This window comes from Zea mays, chromosome 10 (assembly GCF_902167145.1).
Source record: "Zea mays cultivar B73 chromosome 10, Zm-B73-REFERENCE-NAM-5.0, whole genome shotgun sequence".
Taxonomy (NCBI): domain Eukaryota; kingdom Viridiplantae; phylum Streptophyta; class Magnoliopsida; order Poales; family Poaceae; genus Zea; species Zea mays.
Genome location: NC_050105.1, coordinates 146711268 through 146734682, shown reverse-complemented (window position 1 = coordinate 146734682; position 23415 = coordinate 146711268). Strand labels below are relative to the sequence as shown.

Sequence of the window (23415 nt, the reverse complement as noted above, 5' to 3'; positions counted from 1 at the left end):
ATGGGCATCGCCGCCCTTCTTCTTGTAGTACCTCTTTTTCTCCTTTCTTCTCCCCTTCTTGTCGTCGCCTCGGTCACTGTCACTAGATATAGGACATTTAGCAATAAAATGACCGGGCTTACCACACTTGTAGCAAACCTTCTTGGAGCGGGACTTGTAGTCTTTCCCCCTCCTTTGCTTTAGGATTTGGCGGAAGCTCTTGATGACGAGCGCCATTTCCTCATTGTCGAGCTTGGAGGCGTCTATTGGTTGTCGACTTGGTGTAGCCTCCTCCTTCTTTTCTTCCGTCGCCTTAAATGCGACGGGTTGAGCTTCGGATGTGGTGGGTTCGTCAAGCTCGTTGATCTTTCTTGAGCCTTCGATCATGCACTCAAAACTTACAAAATGCCCAATAACTTCCTCGGGGGTCATTTTAGTATATCTAGGATTACCACGAATTAATTGAACTTGAGTGGGGTTAAGGAAAATAAGAGATCTTAGAATAACCTTAACCACCTCGTGGTCATCCCATTTTACGCTCCCGAGGTTGCGCACTTGGTTCACCAAGGTTTTGAGCCGGTTGTACATGTGTTGTGGCTCCTCCCCTTTGCGAAGCCGAAACCGACCGAGCTCCCCCTCGATCGTTTCCCGCTTGGTGATCTTTGTGAGCTCATCTCCCTCGTGCGCGGTTTTGAGCACATCCCAAACCTCTTTGGCGCTCTTCAACCCTTGAACTTTGTTATACTCCTCTCTACTTAAAGAGGCGAGGAGTATCGTTGTCGCTTGAGAGTTGAAGTGCTCGATTTGGGCCACCTCATCCTCATCATAATCTTTATCCCCTACGGATGGTACCTGTGCACCAAACTCAACAACATCCCATATACTTTTGTGGAGTGAGGTTAGATGAAATCGCATTAAATCACTCCACCTAGCATAATCTTCACCATCAAAAGTTGGTGGTTTGCCTAATGGGACGAAAAGTAGAGGTGCATGTTTAGAAATGCGAGGATAGTGTAGGGGGATCTTACTAAACTTCTTACGCTCTTGGCGTTTAGAAGTTACGGAGGGCGCGTCGGAGCCGGAGGTCGATGTTGATGAAGTGTCGGTCTCGTAGTAGACCACTTTCCTCATCCTCTTTTGCTTGTCCCCACTCCGATGCGGCTTGTGGGAAGAAGATTTTTCCTTCTTCTCTTTGTGGTGAGAAGAAGATTTCTTTTCCTTCCCTTTGTTGGAGGAGATCTTCTTCTTCTCCCTCCTCTTGGTGTGGGACTCTTCCGATGAAGTGCTCCCTTGGCTTGTAGTGGGCTTTTCGCCGGTCTCCATCTCCTTCTTGGCGTGATCTCCCGACATTACTTCGAGCGGTTAGGCTCTAATGAAGCACCATGCTCTGATACCAATTGAAAGTCGCCTAGAGGGGGGGTGAATAGGGCGAAACTAAAATTTACAAATATAAACACAACTACAAGTCGAGGTTAGCGTTAGTAATAAAGAAACGAGTCCGCGAGAGAGGGCACAAAACAAATCCCAAGCGAATAAGCAAGTGAGACACGGAGATTTGTTTTACCGAGGTTCGGTTCTTGCAAACCTACTCCCCGTTGAGGAGGCCACAAAGGTCGGGTCTCTTTCAACCCTTCCCTCTCTCAAACGGTCCCTCGGACCGAGTGAGCTTCTCTTCTCAAATCAAAGCCGGGAACAAAACTTCCCCGCAAGGGCCACCACACTATTGGTGCCTCTTGCCTTGATTACAATGGAACTTTGATCACAAGAACAAGTGAGAAAGAAAAGAAGCAATCCAAGTGCAAGAGCTCGAAAGAACACAAGCAAATCACTCTCTCTAGTCACTATGGCGTTGTGTGGAATGTGGAGAGGATTTGATCTCTTTGGTGTGTCTAGAATTGAATGCTAGAGCTCTTGTAGTAGTTGGGAAGTGGAAAACTTGGATACCATGAATGGTGGGGTGGTTGGGGTATTTATAGCCCCAGCCACCAAAAGTGGCCGTTGGGAACCTGTCTGTTCGATGGCGCACCGGACAGTCCGGTGCACACCGGACAGTCCGGTGCCCCCTGCCACGTCATCACTGCCGTTGGATTCTGACCATTGGAGCTTCTGACTTGTGGGCCCGCCTGGGTGTCCGGTGCACACCGGACAGCTACTGTTCCTTGTCCGGTGTGCCAGTATGGGCACCCCTGACTTCTGCGCGTGCAGAGCGCGCATTAAATGCGCGGCAGAGAGCCGTTGGCGCGGAGATGACCGTTGCTCCGGAGTTGCACCGGACAGTCCGGTGCACACCGGACAGTCCGGTGAATTTTAGCGGACTAGCCGTTGGAGTTTCCCGACGCTGGCGAGTTCCTGAGGCTGATCTTCCTTGGCGCACCGGACACTGTCCGGTGTACACCGGACAGTCCGGTGAATTATAGCGCGAGTGCCTCTGGAAATTCCCGAAGGTGACGAGTTTGAGCTGGAGTCCTCTGGTGCACCGGACACTGTCCGGTGAAGCACCGGACACTGTCCGGTGTACACTGGACAGTCCGGTGATCCCAGACCAGAGGGCCTTCGGTTCCCACATTGCTCCTTTGTTGAATCCAAAACTTGGTCTTTTTAATGGCTGAGTGTGAACCTTTTACACCTGTGTAATCTATACACTTGGGCAAACTTAGTTAGTCCAAATGTTTGTGTTGGGCAATTCAACCACCAAAATTAATTAGGGACTAGGTGTAAGCCTAATTCCCTTTCACTCTCCGACTGTTCCGACGGAAGCCGCAGCCTTGGCGACGAGAGCTGCAGCCCAAGCCGCGAATGTTTCCACATCGAGCTAGGGGATCCCTCCGAAGGCAACCATCTCGGCATGCCGGAGGACGGTGATCTTCCTAGGCCGGTGCCTCGCGCCGACATCCCACGGGAGCTAGCTGTGGTCCCCGCTCCGGCGGGGGGTTACGACCCACAACTCGAGCAAGTCCGCGAGGCGCAGGCCAGGCTCAACGAGGGCACAGGAGCGCTTGAGCCGATCCGTCGGGACGTCGGGCAGGTATGGGCGGGCCAATCCCTGGCCGGAGAAATACGTCACCTGCCCCAAGGTCTCCAGCACCGCGTCGCCAACGATGTTAGGGTCAGGCCGCCGCCCGCATCCAGCGGGGTTGGTCAGAACATGGCAGCCGCAGCGATGCTCCTCCGCGCGATGCCGGAGCCATCAACCACCGAGGGTCGGCGAATCCAGGGAGAGCTCAAGAATCTCCTGGAAGGCGCTGCGGCCCGACGGGCCGAGAGCACTGCCTCCCGAAGGCAGGGATATCCCTCGGAACCTCATGCCGCGACTTCCCGATTCATGCGGGAAGCCTCGGTCTACACCGGGCGCACGCGTAACACCGCGCCTGCGGCCCCGGGCCACCTCGGCAACGAGCACCATCGACGCGACCGTCGGGCCCACCTCGACGAAAGGGTGCGCCGAGGCTACCACCCCAGGCGTGGGGGCGCTACGACAGCGGGGAGGATCGGAGTCCCTCGCCCGAACCACCTGGTCCGCAGGCTTTCAGTCGGGCCATCCGACGGGCGCCATTCCCGACCCGGTTCCGACCCCCGACTACTATCACGAAGTACTCGGGGGAAACGAGACCGGAACTGTGGCTCGCGGACTACCGCCTTGCCTGCCAACTGGGTGGGACGGACGACGACAACCTCATCATCCGTAACCTCCCCCTGTTCCTCTCCGACACTGCTCGCGCCTGGTTGGAGCACCTGCCTCCGGGGCAGATCTCCAACTGGGACGACTTGGTCCAAGCCTTCGCTGGCAATTTCCAGGGCACATACGTGCGCCCCGGGAATTCCTGGGACCTTCGAAGCTGCCGGCAACAGCCGGGGGAGTCGCTCCGGGACTACATCCGGCGATTCTCGAAGCAGCGCACCGAGCTGCCCAACATCACCGACTCGGATGTCATCGGCGCGTTCCTCGCCGGCACCACTTGCCGCGACCTGGTGAGCAAGCTGGGTCGCAAGACCCCCACCAGGGCGAGCGAGCTGATGGACATCGCCACCAAGTTCGCCTCTGGCCAGGAGGCGGTCGAGGCTATCTTCCGAAAGGACAAGCAGCCCCAGGGCCGCCCATCGGAAGAGGCTCCCGAGGCGTCTGCTCCGCGCGGCGCCAAGAAGAAAGGCAAGAAGAAGTCGCAATCGAAACGCGACGCCGCTGACGCGGACCTTGTCGCCGCCGCCGAGTACAAGAACCCTCGGAAGCCCCCCGGAGGTGCAAACCTCTTCGACAAGATGCTCAAGGAGTCGTGCCCCTACCATCAGGGGCCCGTCAAGCACACCCTCGAGGAGTGCGTTATGCTTCGGCGTCACTTCCACAGGGTCGGGCCACCCGCCGAGGGTGGCAGGGCCCACGACGACGACAAGAACGAAGATCACCAAGCAGGAGAATTCCCCGAGGTCCGCGACTGCTTCATGATCTACGGTGGGCATGCGGCAAACGCCTCGGCTCGGCACCGCAAGCAAGAGCGCCGGGAGGTCTGCTCGGTGAAGGTGGCGGCGCCAGTCTACCTAGACTGGTCCGACAAGCCCATCACCTTCGACCAGGCCGACCACCCCGACCACGTGCCGAGCCCGGGGAAATACCCGCTCGTCGTCGACCCCGTCGTCGGCAACGTCAGGCTCACCAAGGTCCTGATGGATGGGGGCAGCTGCCTCAACATCATCTACGCCGAGACCCTCAAGCTCCTGCGCGTCGATCTGTCCTCCGTCCGAGCAGGCGCTGCGCCCTTCCACGGGATCATCCCTGGGAAGCGCGTCCAGTCCCTCGGACGACTCGACCTCCCCGTCTGCTTCGGGACGCCCTCCAACTTCCGAAGGGAGACCCTGACGTTCGAGGTGGTCGGGTTCCGAGGAACCTACCATGCCGTACTAGGGAGGCCATGCTACGCGAAGTTCATGGCCGTCCCCAACTACACCTACCTGAAGCTCAAGATGCCGGGCCCCAACGGGGTCATCACCGTCGGCCCCACGTACAAACACGCGTTCGAATGCGACGTGGAGTGCGTGGAGTACGCCGAGGCCCTCGCCGAGTCCGAGGCCCTCATCGCCGACCTGGAGAACCTCTCCAAGGAGGTGCCAGACGTGAAGCGCCATGCCGGCAACTTCGAGCCAGCGGAGACGGTTAAGGCCGTCCCTCTTGCCCCCAGTGGCGACACCACCAAGCAGATCCGGATCGGTTCCGGGCTCGACCCCAAATAGGAAGCAGTGCTCGTCGACTTTCTCCGCGCAAACGCCGACGTCTTTGCGTGGAGTCCCTCGGACATGCCCGACATACCGAGGGATGTCGCCGAGCACTCGCTGGATATTCGGGCCGGGGCCCGACCCGTCAGGCAGCCTCTGCGCCGATTCGACGAGGAGAAGCGCAGAGTGATTGGCGAAGAGATCCACAAGCTAATGGCAGCAGGGTTCATCAAAGAGGTATTCCATCCCGAATGGCTTGCCAACCCTGTGCTTGTGAGGAAGAAAGGGGGGAAATGGCGGATGTGTGTAGACTACACTGGTCTCAACAAAGCATGTCCGAAGGTTCCCTACCCTCTCCCTCGCATCGATCAAATCGTGGATTCCACCGCTGGGTGCGAAACCCTGTCCTTCCTCGATGCCTACTCAGGGTATCACCAGATCCGGATGAAAGAGTCCGACCAGCTCACGACTTCTTTCATCACGCCGTTCGGCATGTACTGCTATGTCACCATGCCGTTCGGTTTGAGGAATGCGGGCGCGACGTACCAGCGGTGCATGAACCATGTGTTCGGCGAACACATCGGTCGCACAGTCGAGGCCTATGTCGATGACATCGTAGTCAAGACAAGGAAGGCTTCCGACCTCCTCTCCGACCTTGAAGCGACATTCCGATGTCTCAAGGCGAAAGGAGTCAAGCTCAATCCTGAGAAGTGTGTCTTCGGGGTGCCCCGAGGCATGCTCCTGGGGTTCATCGTCTCCGAGCGAGGCATCGAAGCCAACCCGGAGAAGATCGCGGCCATCACCAGCATGGGACCCATCAAGGACTTAAAAGGCGTACAGAGGGTCATGGGATGCCTCGCGGCCCTGAGCCGCTTCATCTCACGCCTCGGCGAAAGAGGTCTGCCTCTGTACCGCCTCTTAAGGAAGGCCGAGTGTTTCGCTTGGACCCCTGAGGCCGAGGAAGCCCTCAGGAACCTGAAGGCGCTCCTTACCAAGGCGCCTGTCTTGGTGCCCCCAGCTGATGGAGAAGCCCTCTTGGTCTACGTCGCCGCGACCACTCAGGTGGTTAGCGCCGCGATTGTGGTCGAGAGGCAAGAGGAAGGGCATGCACTGCCCGTTCAGAGGCCGGTCTACTTCGTCAGCGAAGTGCTGTCCGAGACCAAGATCCGCTACCCACAAGTTCAGAAGCTGCTGTATGCTGTGATCCTGACGAGGCGGAAGTTACGACACTACTTCGAGTCTCATCCGGTAACTGTGGTGTCATCCTTCCCCCTGGGGGAGATCATCCAGTGCCGAGAGGCCTCGGGCAGGATCGCAAAGTGCGCGGTGGAAATCATGGGCGAAACAATCTCGTTCGCCCCTCGGAAGGCCATCAAGTCCCAGGTGTTGGCGGACTTCGTGGCCGAATGGGTCGACACCCAGCTGCCGACGGCTCCGATCCAACCGGAGCTCTGGACCATGTTTTTCGACGGGTCGCTGATGAGGACAGGAGCCGGCGCGGGCCTGCTCTTCATCTCGCCCCTTGGAAAGCACCTGCGCTACGTGCTGCGCCTCCATTTTCCGGCGTCCAACAATGTGGCCGAGTACGAAGCTCTGGTCAACGGGTTGCGGATCGCCATCGAGCTAGGGGTCAGACGCCTCGACGCCCGCGGTGATTCGCAGCTCGTCATCGACCAAGTCATGAAGAACTCCCACTGCCGCGACCCGAAGATGGAGGCCTACTGCGATGAGGTTCGGCGCCTGGAGGACAAGTTCTTCGGGCTCGAGCTCAACCACATCGCTCGGCGCTTCAACGAGACTGCAGACGAGCTGGCTAAAATAGCCTCGGGGCGAACGACGGTCCCCCCGGACGTCTTCTCCCGGGATCTGCATCGACCCTCTATCAAGATCGACGACGCGCCCGAGCCCGAGGCGCCCTCGGCTCAGGCCGAGGTGCCCTCGGCACAGCCCGAGGCACCCTCGGCTCAGCCCGAGGTACCCTCGGCCCCCGAGGGAGAGGCACTGGGCGTCGAGGAAGAGCAGAATGGGGCCACGCCTAATCGAGATTGGCAGGCCCCGTACCTGCAATATCTCCGTCGAGGAGAGCTACCCCCCGACCAAGTCGAGGCTCGGCGGGTAGCGCGACGCGCCAAGTCGTTCGTCTTGCTGGGCGATGAAGAGGAGCTCTACCATCGCAGCCCCTCGGGCATCCTCCAGCCATGCGTCTCCATCGCCGAAGGTCAGGAACTACTGCAAGAAATACACTCGGGGGCTTGCGGCCATCATGCAGCGCCTCGAGCCCTTGTCGGGAATGCTTTCCGGCAAGGCTTCTACTGGCCAACGGCGGTGGCTGACGCCACTAGAATTGTCCGCACCTGCGAAGGGTGCCAATTCTATGCGAAGCAGACCCACCTGCCCGCTCAGGCTCTGCAGACGATACCCATCACCTGGCCCTTCGTTGTATGGGGTCTGGACCTCGTCGGTCCCTTGCAGAAGGCGCCCGGGGGCTACACGCACCTGCTGGTCGCCATCGACAAATTCTCCAAGTGGATCGAAGTCCGACCCCTGAGCAGCATCAGGTCCGAGCAGGCGGTGGCGTTCTTCACCAACATCATCCATCGCTTCGGGGTCCCAAACTCCATCATCACCGACAACGGTACCCAGTTCACCGGCAAAAAATTCTTGGATTTTTGCGAGGATCACCATATCCGGGTGGACTGGGCCGCCGTGGCTCATCCCATGTCGAATGGGCAAGTAGAGCGTGCCAACGGCATGATTCTACAAGGGCTCAAGCCTCGGATCTACAACGGCCTCAACAAGTTCGGCAAGTGATGGATGAAGGAACTCCCCTCGGTGGTCTGGAGCCTAAGGACGACGCCGAGTCGTGCCACGGGTTTCACGCCGTTTTTCCTGGTCTACGGGGCCGAAGCTATCTTGCCCACTGACCTGGAATACGGCTCCCCGAGGACGAGGGCCTACACCGACAAAAGCAACCAAGCTAGCCGAGAAGAATCGCTGGACCAGCTGGAGGAGGCTCGGGACAGGGCCTTACTACACTCGGCGCGGTACCAGCAGTCCCTGCGACGCTACCACACCCGAGGGGTCCGGTCCCGAGACCTCCAGGTGGGCGATCTGGTGCTTCGACTGCGGCAAGACGCCCGAGGGAGGCACAAGCTCACGCCCCCCTGGGAGGGGCCATTCGTCATCGCCAAAGTCCTGAAGCCCGGAACATACAAGCTGGCCAACAATCAAGGCGAGATCTACGGCAACGCTTGGAACATCAAACAGCTACGTCGCTTCTACCCTTAAGATGTTTTCAAGTTATTCACATACCTCGCACCAACGCAAAGTTTAGTCATCAAGGAAGGGTCGGCCTCGCCTCGGCGAAGCCCGACCCTCCCTCGGGGGCTAAAAGGGGGGAGACCCCCCCTGCGTCGAATTTTTTCTCGAAAAAAGGATCTCTTTAGCAGGATTTCTTTCGTGCTTCTTGACTACTTCGGAATGCGGATCCTGGAAACGACGGAGTACACGTAAGCAGCCAAGGCTGACCGAGCCGAGGGACTCCTACGCCTCCGGGATACGGATACCTCACTCATCACCTTCTACGATAAGTAACTCGCGTTCGGATAAAGCGACTCCGTGGACCGAACAAGTCTTCACGTTTGGAAGCTCTCCTGCCGAAGCAGTCCTTCAAGCTTTATTGACTAAGTCGGGGACAGGGCCTCACGGATGGGTGAAAGTACGCGTAAGCGGCAAGGCCGACCGAGCCGAGGGACTCCCACGCCTCTGGGATACGGATACCTCACTCGTCCCTTCCGCGAGAAGCAACTCTCGCTCACACAAACATCCCTGTTACCGACAGAGAGTCCAATGCTCGAAACAAGAGGAAAAAAGACGCGGCTTTGCAAGCACGGCGAGGGTGTGTTTTCTGGCCTCGGCGGCCGCAGAAGGCACACGCTACAAGACGATCTGATCCTGCAGGCTCGGGTCTTCACGCTGAAGGGAGCCGTAGCACCCTCGGCATCGACGACGTCTTCAGCAAAGTCCGACCCAGCCTCGGACGGCGATGCGATCGAGGACTTCTCCGGGAATCCGGCCCGAGCAGGCGGCTCGGCCGGTTACCCCTGAGGCCTCGGCCAAGCATCTTCCAAGGGCGCCAGCCCGACCCGAGGCCTCGACTGATCGACTCCGGCGTCGGCTCCGCTGACGGACAACCCGGCTAAGCTCCGGCCAACCAGGTTCCCATTCTCGAGCCAACTCCGCCTCTGTTCATACTGATATCGCTACCCCTGGCCTCGGCTCATCGAAGAGCGGCCGAGGGGTCTCTTTAACTAAGCTAGAGGAGCCCCAGACAACAAGGCCGATCGAGCCGAGGGATTCCTACGCCTCCGGGATACGGATACCTCACTCGTCACCTTGACATGGGGCGACTCATGCTTGGTGAAGCGGTTCAGATAATCAACAGGCGAGACTTATTGCTCGAAAGTGAGGAAAAAACACGGCTCCGTGCCAAAATTACATGTTCAGGCCTCGACAGCCACAATGAACAAAAAACACTGGCATTCGAATTGCCGTTACAAACGGAACTCTGGTTCCCCTCCGCAGGCACGAACAACCCCCCTCCGAGGGGGAAGGCCTGCGGAGCAACGGAAGGCCGACGAACGGCGCGCCGTCACTTGCTCCAGCAGCGACGACGACGACGACTTCTGCTCCGGGGGGTCGAACAGCGGCAGCACTGACCTTAGGGCGGATGCTGCTGCCAGGAGGCCCCCGCCCACGCCAAAACTCATGAGGCAAGGACGGGCAGAAGGCCGTAGAGTCGGAGGTCAGTCCGTGGCCGGCCCCGGCTGTCGCGCCGGCGGAAGAACCTCTTCCAGCTGCCGTGGCGGACGCCGGCGCCTCGAGCGGCTCCGAAGCCACTCGCGTCTGAAGACCGGGCACGCTGCAGCTGCCAGCGCCACAGACAACAACCGCTCCTCCCCCTCATCACTGAGTGAAGGAGCGGGCCGCCGCCCACGCGGGGGCCGACCTCAACTCGGCGCACTCCCCTCCCCAGCCCTGGTGATGAAAATCCTTGAGGCTGAGGGAGGGGCAGAGGCCGCAGCCCGGCTCGCTTTCCCCCACCATCAAGCCGGAGGTCGCCATCCTGGGTGACCACCGGTGGAGGGGTGCGACCGGGCTGCATGATGAAAATCCTTGAAGCCGAACGATGGCTGAGAGGTACCAACTCCCATGGAGTTGCGTTCCTCCAACGAGGAGGCGGAAAGGCGGCGGATACCCCCCATCCGGGGGCTTGGGAGATGGAAAGACACGACGCATAAGGGAGGAGGAAGCCATGGTTGCCTTCTGAAAGGAGCCTCCCTCCTTTTAAAGGCAACTCTCCCTACGTGCGCCCCCAGACGCCACGGGCTAAGTCTTCTCCAACACGATCCAAGGCCCTCCCCTGCGACTCGGGGGCTGGGTCCCTCATGTCATGCAAACCGGCTCAGGGCAGAAGAAGCCAAACCGCCGCGCGTGGTGCGCACGACCGCCCAGCGGTTACAAGCGACCCCCCACTTTAGCCCAGACCAACGGGCGGAAGGGGCGGGCAGCCATGCAGGCGGCATGCAACCGCGCCAGGTGGACGCGCTTCTCTGACTTCTGACACGCCAGCTTGGAAGCCCAGGCCCACGCGTCAAGCAATCGGCGCGCCAGTTGCTGCATGCAAGCGACCGCACCGCCACTTGTGCCACCGTCGCACCTCTTCGGTTGCGGAGCCTATGCCGCGACTCGAGGCGACCCAGCGCACGACCCAACAGCGCCAGCCTGGCGCATTGGTCAATGCGGCCGAAAGTGGGCCGGCAGTAATGGCGGTGGCAGGCGGGCGCAGCAGTCACGTCGTCAGCCAGGCTCACGTCCCATCCTGGGACAGCAAGAGAGCCTCCTCCCACGGCGTGAAGACGGCGCACCCGTGATTCGTTCCTCGAACGGCTCGCGCACGCGTAACGGCCGCCCCACCAACCACTCGCCCCGTCGCATTAACTCCGCGGCGGGACAGGCGGCGCCTCTGGCAGGAGAAGCGGACGACGCTTCACCTTCGCCGTAATAACCGCGTCAAAAAGAGGTACGCCACGTCGTTCGATTTCGTATCCTTTTCCTTTTTCCTCTTTCTCTATCTCTTGCAACAGGGACCGGGAAAGGGGGATACCCCGAAAAGGATCCTTCTCCGCGAAGGAACCGGGCTCCGAGCCCCTCCCTACTGATCAGAGGTTCGAAGACTGGCCCTCCGAAGGGTTCAACAGTCGCCTCAGATCGCGTGGGCCCGACACCCACTACTGGTCAGGGGTTCGAAGGCCAGCCCCCCGAAGGGTTCCATGGCCGCCTCAGGCTACTCGGGCTCCGCGCCCACTACTGATCAGGGGTTCGAAGGCTGGCCCCCGAAGGGTTCACAGTCGCCTCAGACGCCGAGCGAGGGATGACCAGGGGTACGTTCGATACATAACCGAGGCTCGGGCTGCGCTCCCGAGGTACCCTAGGACATTTCCGAGACCAGCGGGAACGATCTTGTAACGGAATCCCATCGGAGGGAGGCATCGAGCCCTCGGACCCCGTCGCCAGGGGACCGGGTCCGGCAAATCACCCGCAGGTACTTTTGGGCGTGCCTCTGGGCCCCTAGCCGACCCCCAACGAACGGGGCACGGACGTCCACTCGGATTACCCGCTTGCAGCTCACCGGAGACACCATGTTCGGTGCCCATCGAGGGTAACATGGCGCACTCCCCCCCTCCTCCTTGCGGAAAGGCGACGTAGGGGCGTATGTAAAAAGTCGAGTCTGTCCCTGATCGTCCTCTCGCCCTGTGCGGAGGCTCGGGGGCTGCTCTCGCAAACCCGGCTCCGGCCAAACCGTTGACAGCGTCAACATACCAGCCCGAGAGCTTGGGCCCCGACCGTGCACCCGGGCTACGGCCAGTTCGCATGAGGGAACGACCAGACCAGCCGAAGCGTTACGCAAGGCATTAAGACCTCGAAGGAGTGTAACCACTCCTCCGAGGCCTCGGGGGCTACACCCGGCGGGTGCGCTCGCGCGCACCCACCGGAACGAAATGCAACCGAGAAAGGCTGGTCCCCTTGCAAAAAAGTGCGACGAAAGCCTCCAAGTGAGTGCTAACACTCCCTTCGAGGCTCGGGGGCTACTGTCGGGGACCATAATTAGGGGTACCCTCAAGACGCCTAATTCTCAGCTGGTAACCCCCATCAGCATAAAGCTGCAAAGGCCTGATGGGTACGATTAAGTCAGGGATCAGTCCACACGAGTGACTCGATCACGCTTCGCCCGAGCCTAGCCTCGGCCAAGGGCAGCCGACCTCGAGAGACTTCCGTCTCGCCCGAGGCCCCCCATTTTACGGCGGACACACCTCCGGCTCGCCCGAGGCCTTGGCTTCGCTTAGAAGCAACCCTGACTAAATCGCCGCGCCGACTGACCAGGTTGCAGGAGCATTTAACGCAAAGGTGGCCTGACACCTTTATCCTGACACGCCCCCCCGGCAGAGCCGAAGTGACCGCCATCACTCCACCGCTCCACTGACCAGTCTGACAGAAGGACAGCGCCGCCTGCGCCACTCCGACTGCAGTGCCACTCGACAGAGTGAGTCTGACAGGCAGTCGGGCCCTGCCAAAGGCGCCATGGGAAACTCCGCTCCGCCCGACCCCAGGGCTCGGACTCGGGCTAAGACCCGGAAGACGGCGAACTCCGCTCCGCCCGACCCCAGGGCTCGGACTCGGGCTAAAGACCCGGAAGACGACGAACTCCGCTCCGCCCGACCCCAGGGCTCGGACTCGGGCTAAGACCCGGAAGACGGCGAACTCCGCTCCGCCCGACCCCAGGGCTCGGACTCGGGCTAAAGACCCGGAAGACGACGAACTCCGCTCCGCCCGACCCCAGGGCTCAGACTCGGGCTAAGACCCGGAAGACGACGAACTCCGCTCTGCCCGACCCCAGGGCTCGGACTCGGGCTAAGACCCGGAAGACGGCAAATCTCCGCCTCGCCCGACCCCAGGGCTCGGACTCCGCCCTGGCCTCGGCCAAACGATCTCCGCCTCGCCCGACCCGGGGGCTCGGGCTCGGCCTCGGCAACGGAAGACAGACTCGACCTCGGCTTCGGAGGAGCCCCCACGTCGCCCTGCCTAGGGCACAGGCCCGCCACGTCAACAGGAAGCGCCATCACCAACCTACCCCGAGCCGACTTGGGTCACGAAGAACAAGACCGGCGTCCCATCTGGCCAGCTCCGCCGGATGGGCAATGATGGCGCCCCCCAAGCTCTGTGACGACGGCGGCTCTTAGCTCTCTTACGGCAGCAGGACGACGTCAGCAAGGACTCGACCGCTCCAACAGTTGTCCCTCCGCCAGGCTCCGTCGCTCCTCCGACAGCCACGACATCACGCCAGCAAGGTGCCAAGACCTCTTCGGCTGCCACATTGGCATGTACCCAGGGCGCTAGCTCTCTCTCTCCGCTAGACACGTAGCACTCTGCTACCCCCCATTGTACGCCTGGATCCTCTCCTTACGACTATAAAAGGAAGGACCAGGGCCTTCTTAGAGAAGGTTGGCCGCGCGGGGACGAGGACGAGACAGACGCTCTCTTGGGGCCGCTCGCTTCCCTCACCCGCGTGGACGCTTGTAACCCCCTACTGCAAGCGCACCCGACCTGGGCGCGGGACGAACACGAAGGCCGCGGGACTTCCACCTCTCTCACGCCCGACTCCGGCCACCTCGCCTCTCCCCCCTTCGCGCTCGCCCACGCGCTCGACCCATCTGGGCTGGGGCACGCAGCACACTCACTCGTCGGCTTAGGGACCCCCCTGTCTCGAAACGCCGACACGTGCGTTCATAAAAAAATATTATGTAAAGACCGGAGACAATTAATAAAAAATCTTGAGATATTTTTGGTGGATAATTACGTGGGTATTGTTGTGAACCGTCGCAATGTACGGGTAACTGACTAGTTGACCTTTTATGTGTGAGAATATATCTTGTGCACATATGATATAAATGAATTAACAAAGTTTATAAAAAATCTAAAAATATATACATATTATTTCCATCCTACTTCTCTTGTATATGTAATTTCAGTGTCAAATTCATTATATTTTAGTCGTAATAAACATAGAAAATTTTAGCCGAATTTCTAGTTTAAACTTGTCAAAAGTTTTATCTTTTTATTACATATAAAGTATAATAAATTTGAGTAACATATCAAGAATGTGCATGATTTTTTATATTTTTTATGAATTTTGTTAGCTCACGTGTATCATATATGTACAAAAAGAGATGCAATGGGTACTCAAAACCCAACTACTCGACGGGTTTTACCCGATATGAAAGCAGGTACATGATGATTTCTCTACCCGCGGGTATGTTAACAGGTAAGAACACCTATTCGTTGGGTAGACGAGTATGGGTACGAGGTGGTATTACCGATACCCGTCTACCATAGGTAAAATATACTCGCATCAATACCACTATAACCATCTAATGGAGCCTATATTAGCTAAAATTAAACCCTTCTCTAGCAATCATTTGTCTAACAACTAAGTTATGTAATAATATGTGTATGTTTATTTAATATTTTGAGTGATTGGTATATATTAAAATTTAAGACTTTCCTAGCGGGTACAAGTTAACCGACAGGTAAAATTACCCGTGCGAGTATGGATATAGGTAAGATTTTATACGCGCGAGCATATATGGGTAACCTGATGGTTAGATTTTTTTTGATGATACAGGTATGAAATGGTTGTACCCGTTACCATCCCTAGTACCAAAAGGGCATGTGCACTAGATATATTCTCTTTGTGTATTGTTTCTTTTGTGCGAGTATACAAATACACATCGGTTTCGTGTGGGGGGTTACGGTTGTTTGTTATGGGGAGTTTAGACGTCTAAGGGGCCGTTCGTTTCTTCCGGAACGGAGGCATGGAACAATTCCTACCCGGTTTGTTTATCTAATTTATATAGATTTTGATCAACTGGAATAATTCCTGGTCCATTCCTGGACAAACGAACAAGGCCTAAGTCTTATTGGGAACATATAGAGCTAATAGTTAATAGTTAGCTACTAAAATTTAGTTATTTAGTTCTACAAACTCTCAGTTAATATCACAAGTAATTATTAACTATCTCACTGCTAATAATTAGTTTATTAGTTGGTTCAACCCATCTAATAATATATTAGTTGGCTAACTATTAGATTTAGGGATTCTAAACAGAGCCTTAGTGAATAATTTTGAGAGTTTCGTTTAATTAGGTTGGTGGACCTCCTAAAGTTCTAATCGTGTAAGATGTTGGGCACATGCGTTAGTTGAAAGGTTAGTTCTCATTCTTTTTTTGGTACATGATTATTGATTTATTAGCACTAGTGACGCCTCTTGTTTCATGCAAGGAAAGTTAAGGCTATCTACAACAGTTTTAATTATTCATCTTGTATTTTAAACTTCACTGTCTAAACAATGTCGTCTATAGTGTAAAATAATGTTTTACAGTACTATAGAGGTGGTTAAGATGGCTCGAGATTTCAGCTCCAATATGCGTTGTAGTTTAGTTTATGATACCAATTTAAATAGTTTTAAAAATATTTTTAATACAAATAATAAACAAAATGACTAATCTAAATATATTTTAAAGTCTTACAACATCAACTCCACAATTTTCTAGTGCATCAAATGATCTGCTTCACTAATTCTACTTAATTTTTTTGAAGCTGGAATATCCCAAACAAAGCCTATATATATACAGTCTGTTAGTCATAGCCTTTGAAAAGTGTGTAACCATAAGGTGTTTCGGTCTACTTTCTGAAGCCATACCTCCACTCCTGCCAGCACCCACCCCACCCAAGTAGTGTCAGCCAATATGCATATACATCAAAGTGTTTAGGCTGTCTCCAGCGCCCCTAAATTTCATCTCCTAAAAAAATATTCTATGTTCTTTACAACACACTCTAAAAGATTATGTCATTTATATCTTCTCAGTCTCCAGCAACGTTCCCTAAATTTCATCCTCTATATCTCATATTATATATTTTCTCAAACACATTAACAGAAATTTTAGAACCCGTATTTTTAAACAAAATATTGTCCATATAGCAAATCATTTTAAATATATATTAATAATTATGTCATTTTCTTATCTTCATTGGCTTTCTTATTTATGGGTCCTTGGTGATGTGCCGTAAAAAATCCCCTTCTCTCTCCTTGCGTTGCTTTGCTTCCTGTTGTCGAAGCGGTGACCTGATGGTGCTGCCCCAGCTGCTGGTCGTGTTGTGTAGCAGCAAGGTGGTGGAAGAGAGCGTGGGGGATCGAGGTTGTCATCAAAGTGGCGGAGATCGAGGATGCCATTGCTCCCAAAGTTACAACGCTGTGTCCATGGTTGAGTGTTTCGCAGGTGGCGTAGACCCGCACCACCACGTATCGCCGTCCGTGGCGATTGCTCCGCCGCTGGACCTACCTAGCTTCGGTAACCTCTTCGCGATGGACTCGACTGCACCCGTCGTGCTCCAACCTGCGGCATGGAATGCGCGAGGGGAAGCTTCCACCCCGGTAGCACGGGAGGGAGAGGGAGTGACAAATAGCAAACGCCCAGAGGAACTCTACATTTAGAGTGTCGGACTAATTTTACCGGAAGCTTTACCGTGCGTTGTTGGATGGATAAAGTAGTTCAGCGTCCTCCAAATTTAACGAACAGAACCATATACCGTTCCTTGTTGGAGACAGTCTTACTCATTCTGTTATAATTTATAATTCATTTGATTTTTTTACTATGTTTGACTGAATTGTCTTATTCGTATTTTATGAAAAAAACAAAAAAAAATTAAAGTTGTAATTAAAGCACATTATACGCTACACGTTATCACGATAAAAATTAATAATAATTATGAAACTTTTTGAATGAGGCGAGCCGGTCAAATTTGATGTAAAACGTCAACAATTTATAAATTGAAATGAAGAGAGTATTTAAATTACCAAAAGAAGCCTCGTACATCTACCAAATTAAATTAAAGGGGTCGAACACATAGCGTGTCTCAGAGACCTTGTCCTGCTGTTCATGCATCCTAGACTCCTAGTACCCTACAGTGCAATGCAACACCCTTCGGACACCTCAAAAAAAAAAAAATCATGCATATCATCAGGATCTCGATCTTCTCCACAGCACACACACTAGCTAGCGCTAGGTAACGACTCATCGCCCATCGTCATTTACACAAAAAAGGTGCCCCGTAACACCGTGATTAGCCCAAACGGATCAAGAAGTCTCCAACTCTCCACATGCATAAATTAAATAAGTGCTATAGCTAGCTAGCTTTATTAGCAGGGTAATCGATCGTCATTCCACATCCCGCACAGCTGGACGGCATGCATGCATCACCGTCAGCTGGACGGCACCGGGTAGCATTTGCCCCTGCACATGCAGCGGTACACCATGGGGCACGGCAGCGGCTCGGCGGCGGAGCACTTGAAGCTGACCATGACGCGGCTGCACGGCGAGCACGCCCCGCACGCGTGCGAGCAGTCCGGGAGGCTCGACCCCGTCGCGCGCACCACCTCCTCCCGCAGCAGCACGTTGTCGTCGCCGTCGTCGTCCTTCTTGCCGCCCCTGCTCATCTGCCTCCCCTGCATCAGCTAAACGTCGTACGTAACTAACAACGTGAAACACGGGTCGAAACGACACATGCATATGGTGATCAGTGGTGCAACTGTGCGATTAGTCTGTTCAGATCGAGCCAACGTTGTTGAGCCTGGTAGTTGAAATAATGGCATGCAATCATGTGTGCTACATATATATATACCTGCGCAGGAGCTGACGGTGCTGTGGCGACGACGACCATCTCTGCCGTCGAGTCATGCACCAGTCCATTCGCCCCAGCAACTGTTCATCAAATTAAACGAAGAACTCGATCGATCGCTAATATAATGCGCGTCTGGAAGAACGTGGATGCGTATCATGCATGCGGTAGCTGTGCGCTTACCAGGAGCTGGTCTGATGCCATGACTCACTGAGACGGAGGCGAGCAGCAGCAGCACTACTACCGTCAGAGCGAGAGGGACGGAGCAGTGAATTCCAGCACCAGTGTGCCTCCCCATCGGCCCAGAGAAACCGCACGAGCCCGGCGCGCGCGCTTGACAGTGTCGGCTACTAGCTGAGACGACGACGTCGCGCGCGCGGCGTGTGACGACGGTACGGTGGCGGCGGCGGAGCACCGATCGAGAGGCCGGCCGGAACGAAGGCTCTATATGGGAACGAGCGAAGCAGGCAGAGGCAGCTGATATAGCTCCTTTGCTGCTGCGCGAGGCGAGGGCTAGCTGCACCTGCACGAGACGAGAGCACGACGTCGTCGCCGCGCCGAGCGTACATATATATATAGCCGCAGGCCGCAGCAGCTAGCCCACATGCACGTACGAGTGTACGACACCGAGCTCGCTCGCGAGGCAGCAGCCAGCAGCTAGCGCGCGGCCATTGATGAGAGGCGCCGCAGCGGCTGCGCGGGGGACCTTTGATTGTGCGTCACATGATCCTCGGCCCCTCATATGGATTCAATGACCCCTGCCGCGCCCCGCCCGCCCGCCCGCCGCTGGAGCCTCGCGCAGGGCAGGCAGGCACGCACGCACGCAGCCCCGGGGGCCGGGGGCGAGACGCGACGTGGCCATTCAAGATCGGCCCTGCTGGACAGAAGACGCGCGCGCGCGCCGCGCACTGAGGACGAATAATTCCTGGCAACGGGGCCGATCACGACGAGGGATACGGCAACAGCGCCTGCCGCGTCTTTGAATGGCGCGTCGCGACTCGCGCGGAGGGCCTGCCGGCTGCCGCTCTGCCGAGACCTCTGGTCTGTGTGTCCTGCTGCAACGGCAACGGCTGCGGCTCCGGGCCCAAGCGGGCTGCCGGAGAGGCAGGCAGGGCCGCATTCGCGGTGGGTGGTGGGGAGCCTGCGGCGGCTTTGAATGAAGCTGCCATTTACTCCGCTCTCGCTCGCTAGCTCTGCGTTTCGTGATTCCACGCACAGTGTCAGGGATGAAGAGTTTTGAGTTCAGCCGGCCGCTCCCGCATGAGCTCAGCTCTGCCTGCCCAGCTGCCCTGTCGTCGCGCTGCTCTGCTGCTCGCTCACGCGCGATGGGAGCTCAACTGCGCGCAAACTCTCTGAACTCGTCCGTGCTTCACGTACCCTTGCTGGTCTTAAAAGCTACCACAGTAGGAGGTAGAATCCAATAGGCATGGACGCATGCATGGTCCCGGGCTGTCGGTTGGAGTGGGAGGTGATGTGGATATACCGGGGCCCTCTCTAGCTCCACCGTTGCTACTTGCGATGCCACTGCTTTCTGATTGGATAGGAGAATCCAACTCCTACAGTCTGAAAGCGTAAAGATGAATTAGCGACAAAAGATAAGATATTTCTTGGTAGTGGGAATAGTTTAGTCCTGTAGTATTGGTTATATAATATCAAAAGTCGATACAAGCAACGTAGGATCCGTGGCGCAATGGTAGCGCGTCTGACTCCAGATCAGAAGGTTGCGTGTTCGATTCACGTCGGGTTCAATCTCCCCGATCCAAACGGATTTCTTTTTAAATTTTCTCTTACATTTTTCTTTTATTGTACATTGCCTCTCTTTTTTTCTTGACTCCATTTAATCTTTTTTCTCCAGTTTGCAGTTTTGATTTGTCTCTCTGTTTTCTCACTCCATTTAATCTTTTTCTCCGGTTTCCAGTTTTGATTTGATTCCTCGTGGATTACAAACTGCCAGAACAGATGTACCATGTCGGCCGTCATCACACAATGACACAACATAAAGAAAATTCCTAGTTTCCCATTCCCATAATACTAAGTGCTTTTATATGTCATCAGTAACCATGTATGTGCGACACATGTTTATGTTATGATAGATGGCCCTCTATTATGGCTTCTAAATTTTCTTAATGAGACATCGTGATTGTTTTTCGAAATTTTGGCTTTTTCTTAAAATCCTATTCATATGTAAAGAACCACATGGCACGCTTTGATAGTGACCAAACAATTTGAAATGGTACAATAGCAACTATCATCCATAATATATTAGCTGAAACTCCATGTAAACTTTTTATACACAACAGGGTAGTTTGATCTTCAACACTAGAGGCAGCTAGTTTCGAGTCGAGACCAAAGCATTAGATACGTGATAGGAATAATTTACATGTAAGTTAATGTAAGTATACAATCAAAGATGGCAGACAACTCGACCGGGTGCATTGCAACGTGCAAGGATGCAGATTAGTTGCCATCACTATGATGCAGATGAGCGAGCTTGCCGACGACGATATGCATCGTGCCTTCTACTGGTTACATGCATATGTGATTCGAGCCTTCATAGGATGACACTCGGCAAACAGAGGCGCAATGCATGTCGACAGGCGAACTCACCCGTGCTCTATTAGGATTTGTCCGGTTATTTTCAATCCATATAAATTGGAAGAGATTGATATGGATTGAGAGATTTTGACTTACTATGAATTGAAACCTCATCAACCCCTTAATCCATATGGATTGGGATAGAACTGAATAAGCCCTAGATGGGAATTAATCCACCATCTTGCTCGTTGCCGGCAATCAAGCCATGCCACCTCTTATCTTGCATTCAATTCGGAGTTGATAGAACAAGAGATATGGCAAGTTTTCAGGTTTTCAGGTGAACTGAACTGTTCCATACCTGCATGCCCCGTGCTCTTTAGAATCTGACCAACGATAGCTACAGGTGAGTACATCATATATAAACTAGGTATATGCCCGTGCGTTGCAACGGGTGGCACTGACAGTAAATGGATGGGAATGCAGTGGAATGGCATAGTTGATTTAGTGCAATGAATGGCATAGTTGATATAGTGCACCGACAGTCTTTTGACCAACAACAAACCAATTGAGAATGCAGTGGAAGACAAACCATATCGGCAACATAGCAGAAACTCCTAGTCTGTGTTCCTGGCCTCTGGACAGTCATGGGCTCACCGCTAAAGATTGTGAAAAGATTAGCCGCCAATATATCTGCAGTAGCTCAAGAGAAAATAAAATACATTCAACAAAGCATTACCGCACAGCCTGAGCAATGAAGTTGCTAACAACACGGCCATCATCAATGTTCATCCTAGGCCCATAGGTGTTAAAAATCCTGGCAATCCGGATTTCTACAGACATAGATGATAAATACCGTTAAGAAAAAAATCATAAGCCCAGAGTTATCACATAACAAAGAGGGCTATGAGCTACTAATATTGAAGTTTAAGTGAAAGATGAAGTGTTACCAATGCCATGCTGCCTGTGATAGTCAAACATCAACATCTCTGCTACACGCTTACCCTCATCATAACAACTCCTAACACCTGATAGAAAAAAGTTAAATAAAAACTGTAAGAGAACTTGAAAGATAATTTATGAAAAACCAAAGCAAATAAATTTCAATTTTCAGATGAACAAATTTACCAATCGGATTAACATTGCCCCAGTAGGCCTCAATTTGAGGATGCTCAAGTGGATCACCATAAACTTCAGAGGTTGATGTCAACAAAATCCTGCAATTCAAAAATAAATTCAGTAACTGAGTTTTTCACATGAGGCGTTGGAAGAATCAATGGCATGATGAACACTGACCTAGCTCCAACTCTCTTTGCAAGTCCTAGCATGTTCAGGGTACCAATAACATTTGTCTTGATGGTCTGTTACAGACAACCACAAACACCAATATCAGGAAAAACTATGAAAATATACCACCTCTCATGCAGCAGAGATCTAGCATACCTTAACAGAGTTGTGCTTGTAGAAGATTGGTGAAGCAGGGCAAGCAAGGTGACAGATTTGGTCAACTTCCACAAGAAGCGGCTCGGTGACATCTAAAACAAATAGAAAGAATTTACAGAATCAGTGCCTAACTAATGAACTAAAACCTAATTGGTTCTGATTCCAAAGAAATCAACAATACTTGTACCAAAAATCCATATGTATTAGGAACAGAACTGAAACAAATTCTAATTCCAACAAAAACAAGGAACTGTAATTTCTATATTTAACTCTGTCTCCATAGCAACCAATAATGTTTAAGAACAACTTCATACTGCCACCACAAATTCCAATATAACTTATGTATATTTATGTCATCAACATTGCTATAGTAACACATTTTCAACAAATGAACATATAGATATACAAGATTTTTTTTTGCAAAAGGGATGACATGGAAACCAGAAAAATTATTGCTTTATAGGAGTAAAGAAAAGAAAAGACATGGGGTACCTTTTTGGGTGTTCGGTCCTTGTCACCTAGAACCTGCTCAAGTGTAAAAACAACGAATAAATCACATTGAACTGAAGATAACTCATTAAAAGGAGCATTGTTGTGCAAACAACACAGATTGGGTAGTATTAGGCTTCAAAAATCGTTGCTTTCTATTCAAAAGTATGTGTTACATTCATAGCCAACTAAGAAGGTCATTGTTTGAAACAGCAGCACAAGTAGATAAAAACAAGATTCTTCTAACACTTTGAGTAATTGGATATTAGCTCACTGTGGTTCTAAAAATCATTATAAATTAAAATATTAAATCTAGGTCACCTCAAATTTAACTGAACCATCATTGAGCTTCTGTTTCACTTCCCTGTAAATTTTAGGTGCCTGTGCCGCTGTGCGTTGCAATGGCTCAAATATTAGCGCACGACGATTACATGAAAACGAACAAGACATCATTTAAGTTGGTATGTTAAACTACATGCACACTGATGGGAATACAAGATAGTAAAACATATTTCAGATACAAAAATAAGCGGCAATGTTTCCTTCTAAGAAAAATAGTGAGCAGATGCGGAACATGCATGTTTTCTAATTAGTAGGGTCTGTGTCTTGATGAATGATAATATGGCGCTAATTAACAAAAGCAAGACATGGTGTTCAATGAGACTTCTTCAGAACATTCACCTTAATATACTTCTTGGCGTTGTCCTATGCAGCACAGTGTTGGAAGTAGAGATGGCAATTTGTCCAAAGCAGAAATCTCCATAAACCTTAGAACAAGAAAACACATTGAAGTGCATAGAGAGAGTAGAAGGCAAAGCACACACCTACACTCCAAAAATCAGGGCACCAGCAAGAACGCCAGAGAGAGTCTCGATGCCAAAGAGGTTCCAACAATGAGGGAGTCAGCATGACCAGAGCACCCCGAGGAATCATCTCATTGATGGAAGCATCAGTGCAAATCTTCACATAGGT

At 53.4% G+C, this 23415-nt stretch overlaps 1 protein-coding gene and 1 non-coding gene across 3 annotated transcripts; one reads left to right on the top strand and one right to left on the bottom strand.

Annotated features, from left to right (window-relative positions):
* Positions 1 to 17129: 17129 nt before the first annotated feature.
* Positions 17130 to 18501, bottom strand: LOC100384386 (uncharacterized). Of its 2 annotated transcripts, none has more exons than NM_001350056.2 (3): positions 18163 to 18501; positions 17983 to 18062; positions 17130 to 17815 (listed from the first exon to the last, which is right to left on the bottom strand). In NM_001350056.2, the coding sequence occupies exons 1-3, from the start codon at positions 18275 to 18277 to the stop codon at positions 17564 to 17566; spliced, it is 447 nt and encodes a 148-aa protein (NP_001336985.1). In that variant the 5' UTR covers positions 18278 to 18501; the 3' UTR covers positions 17130 to 17563. The 2 variants fall into 2 exon arrangements, with proteins under 2 accessions (NP_001336985.1, NP_001170400.2); NM_001176929.3 differs by having other exon boundaries at positions 17130 to 17806.
* Positions 18502 to 19655: 1154 nt separating this feature from the next.
* Positions 19656 to 19727, top strand: TRNAW-CCA (transfer RNA tryptophan (anticodon CCA)). The gene has a single exon. It is a non-coding gene; the product is annotated as a tRNA-Trp (tRNA).
* The last annotated feature ends 3688 nt before the right edge of the window (positions 19728 to 23415 follow it).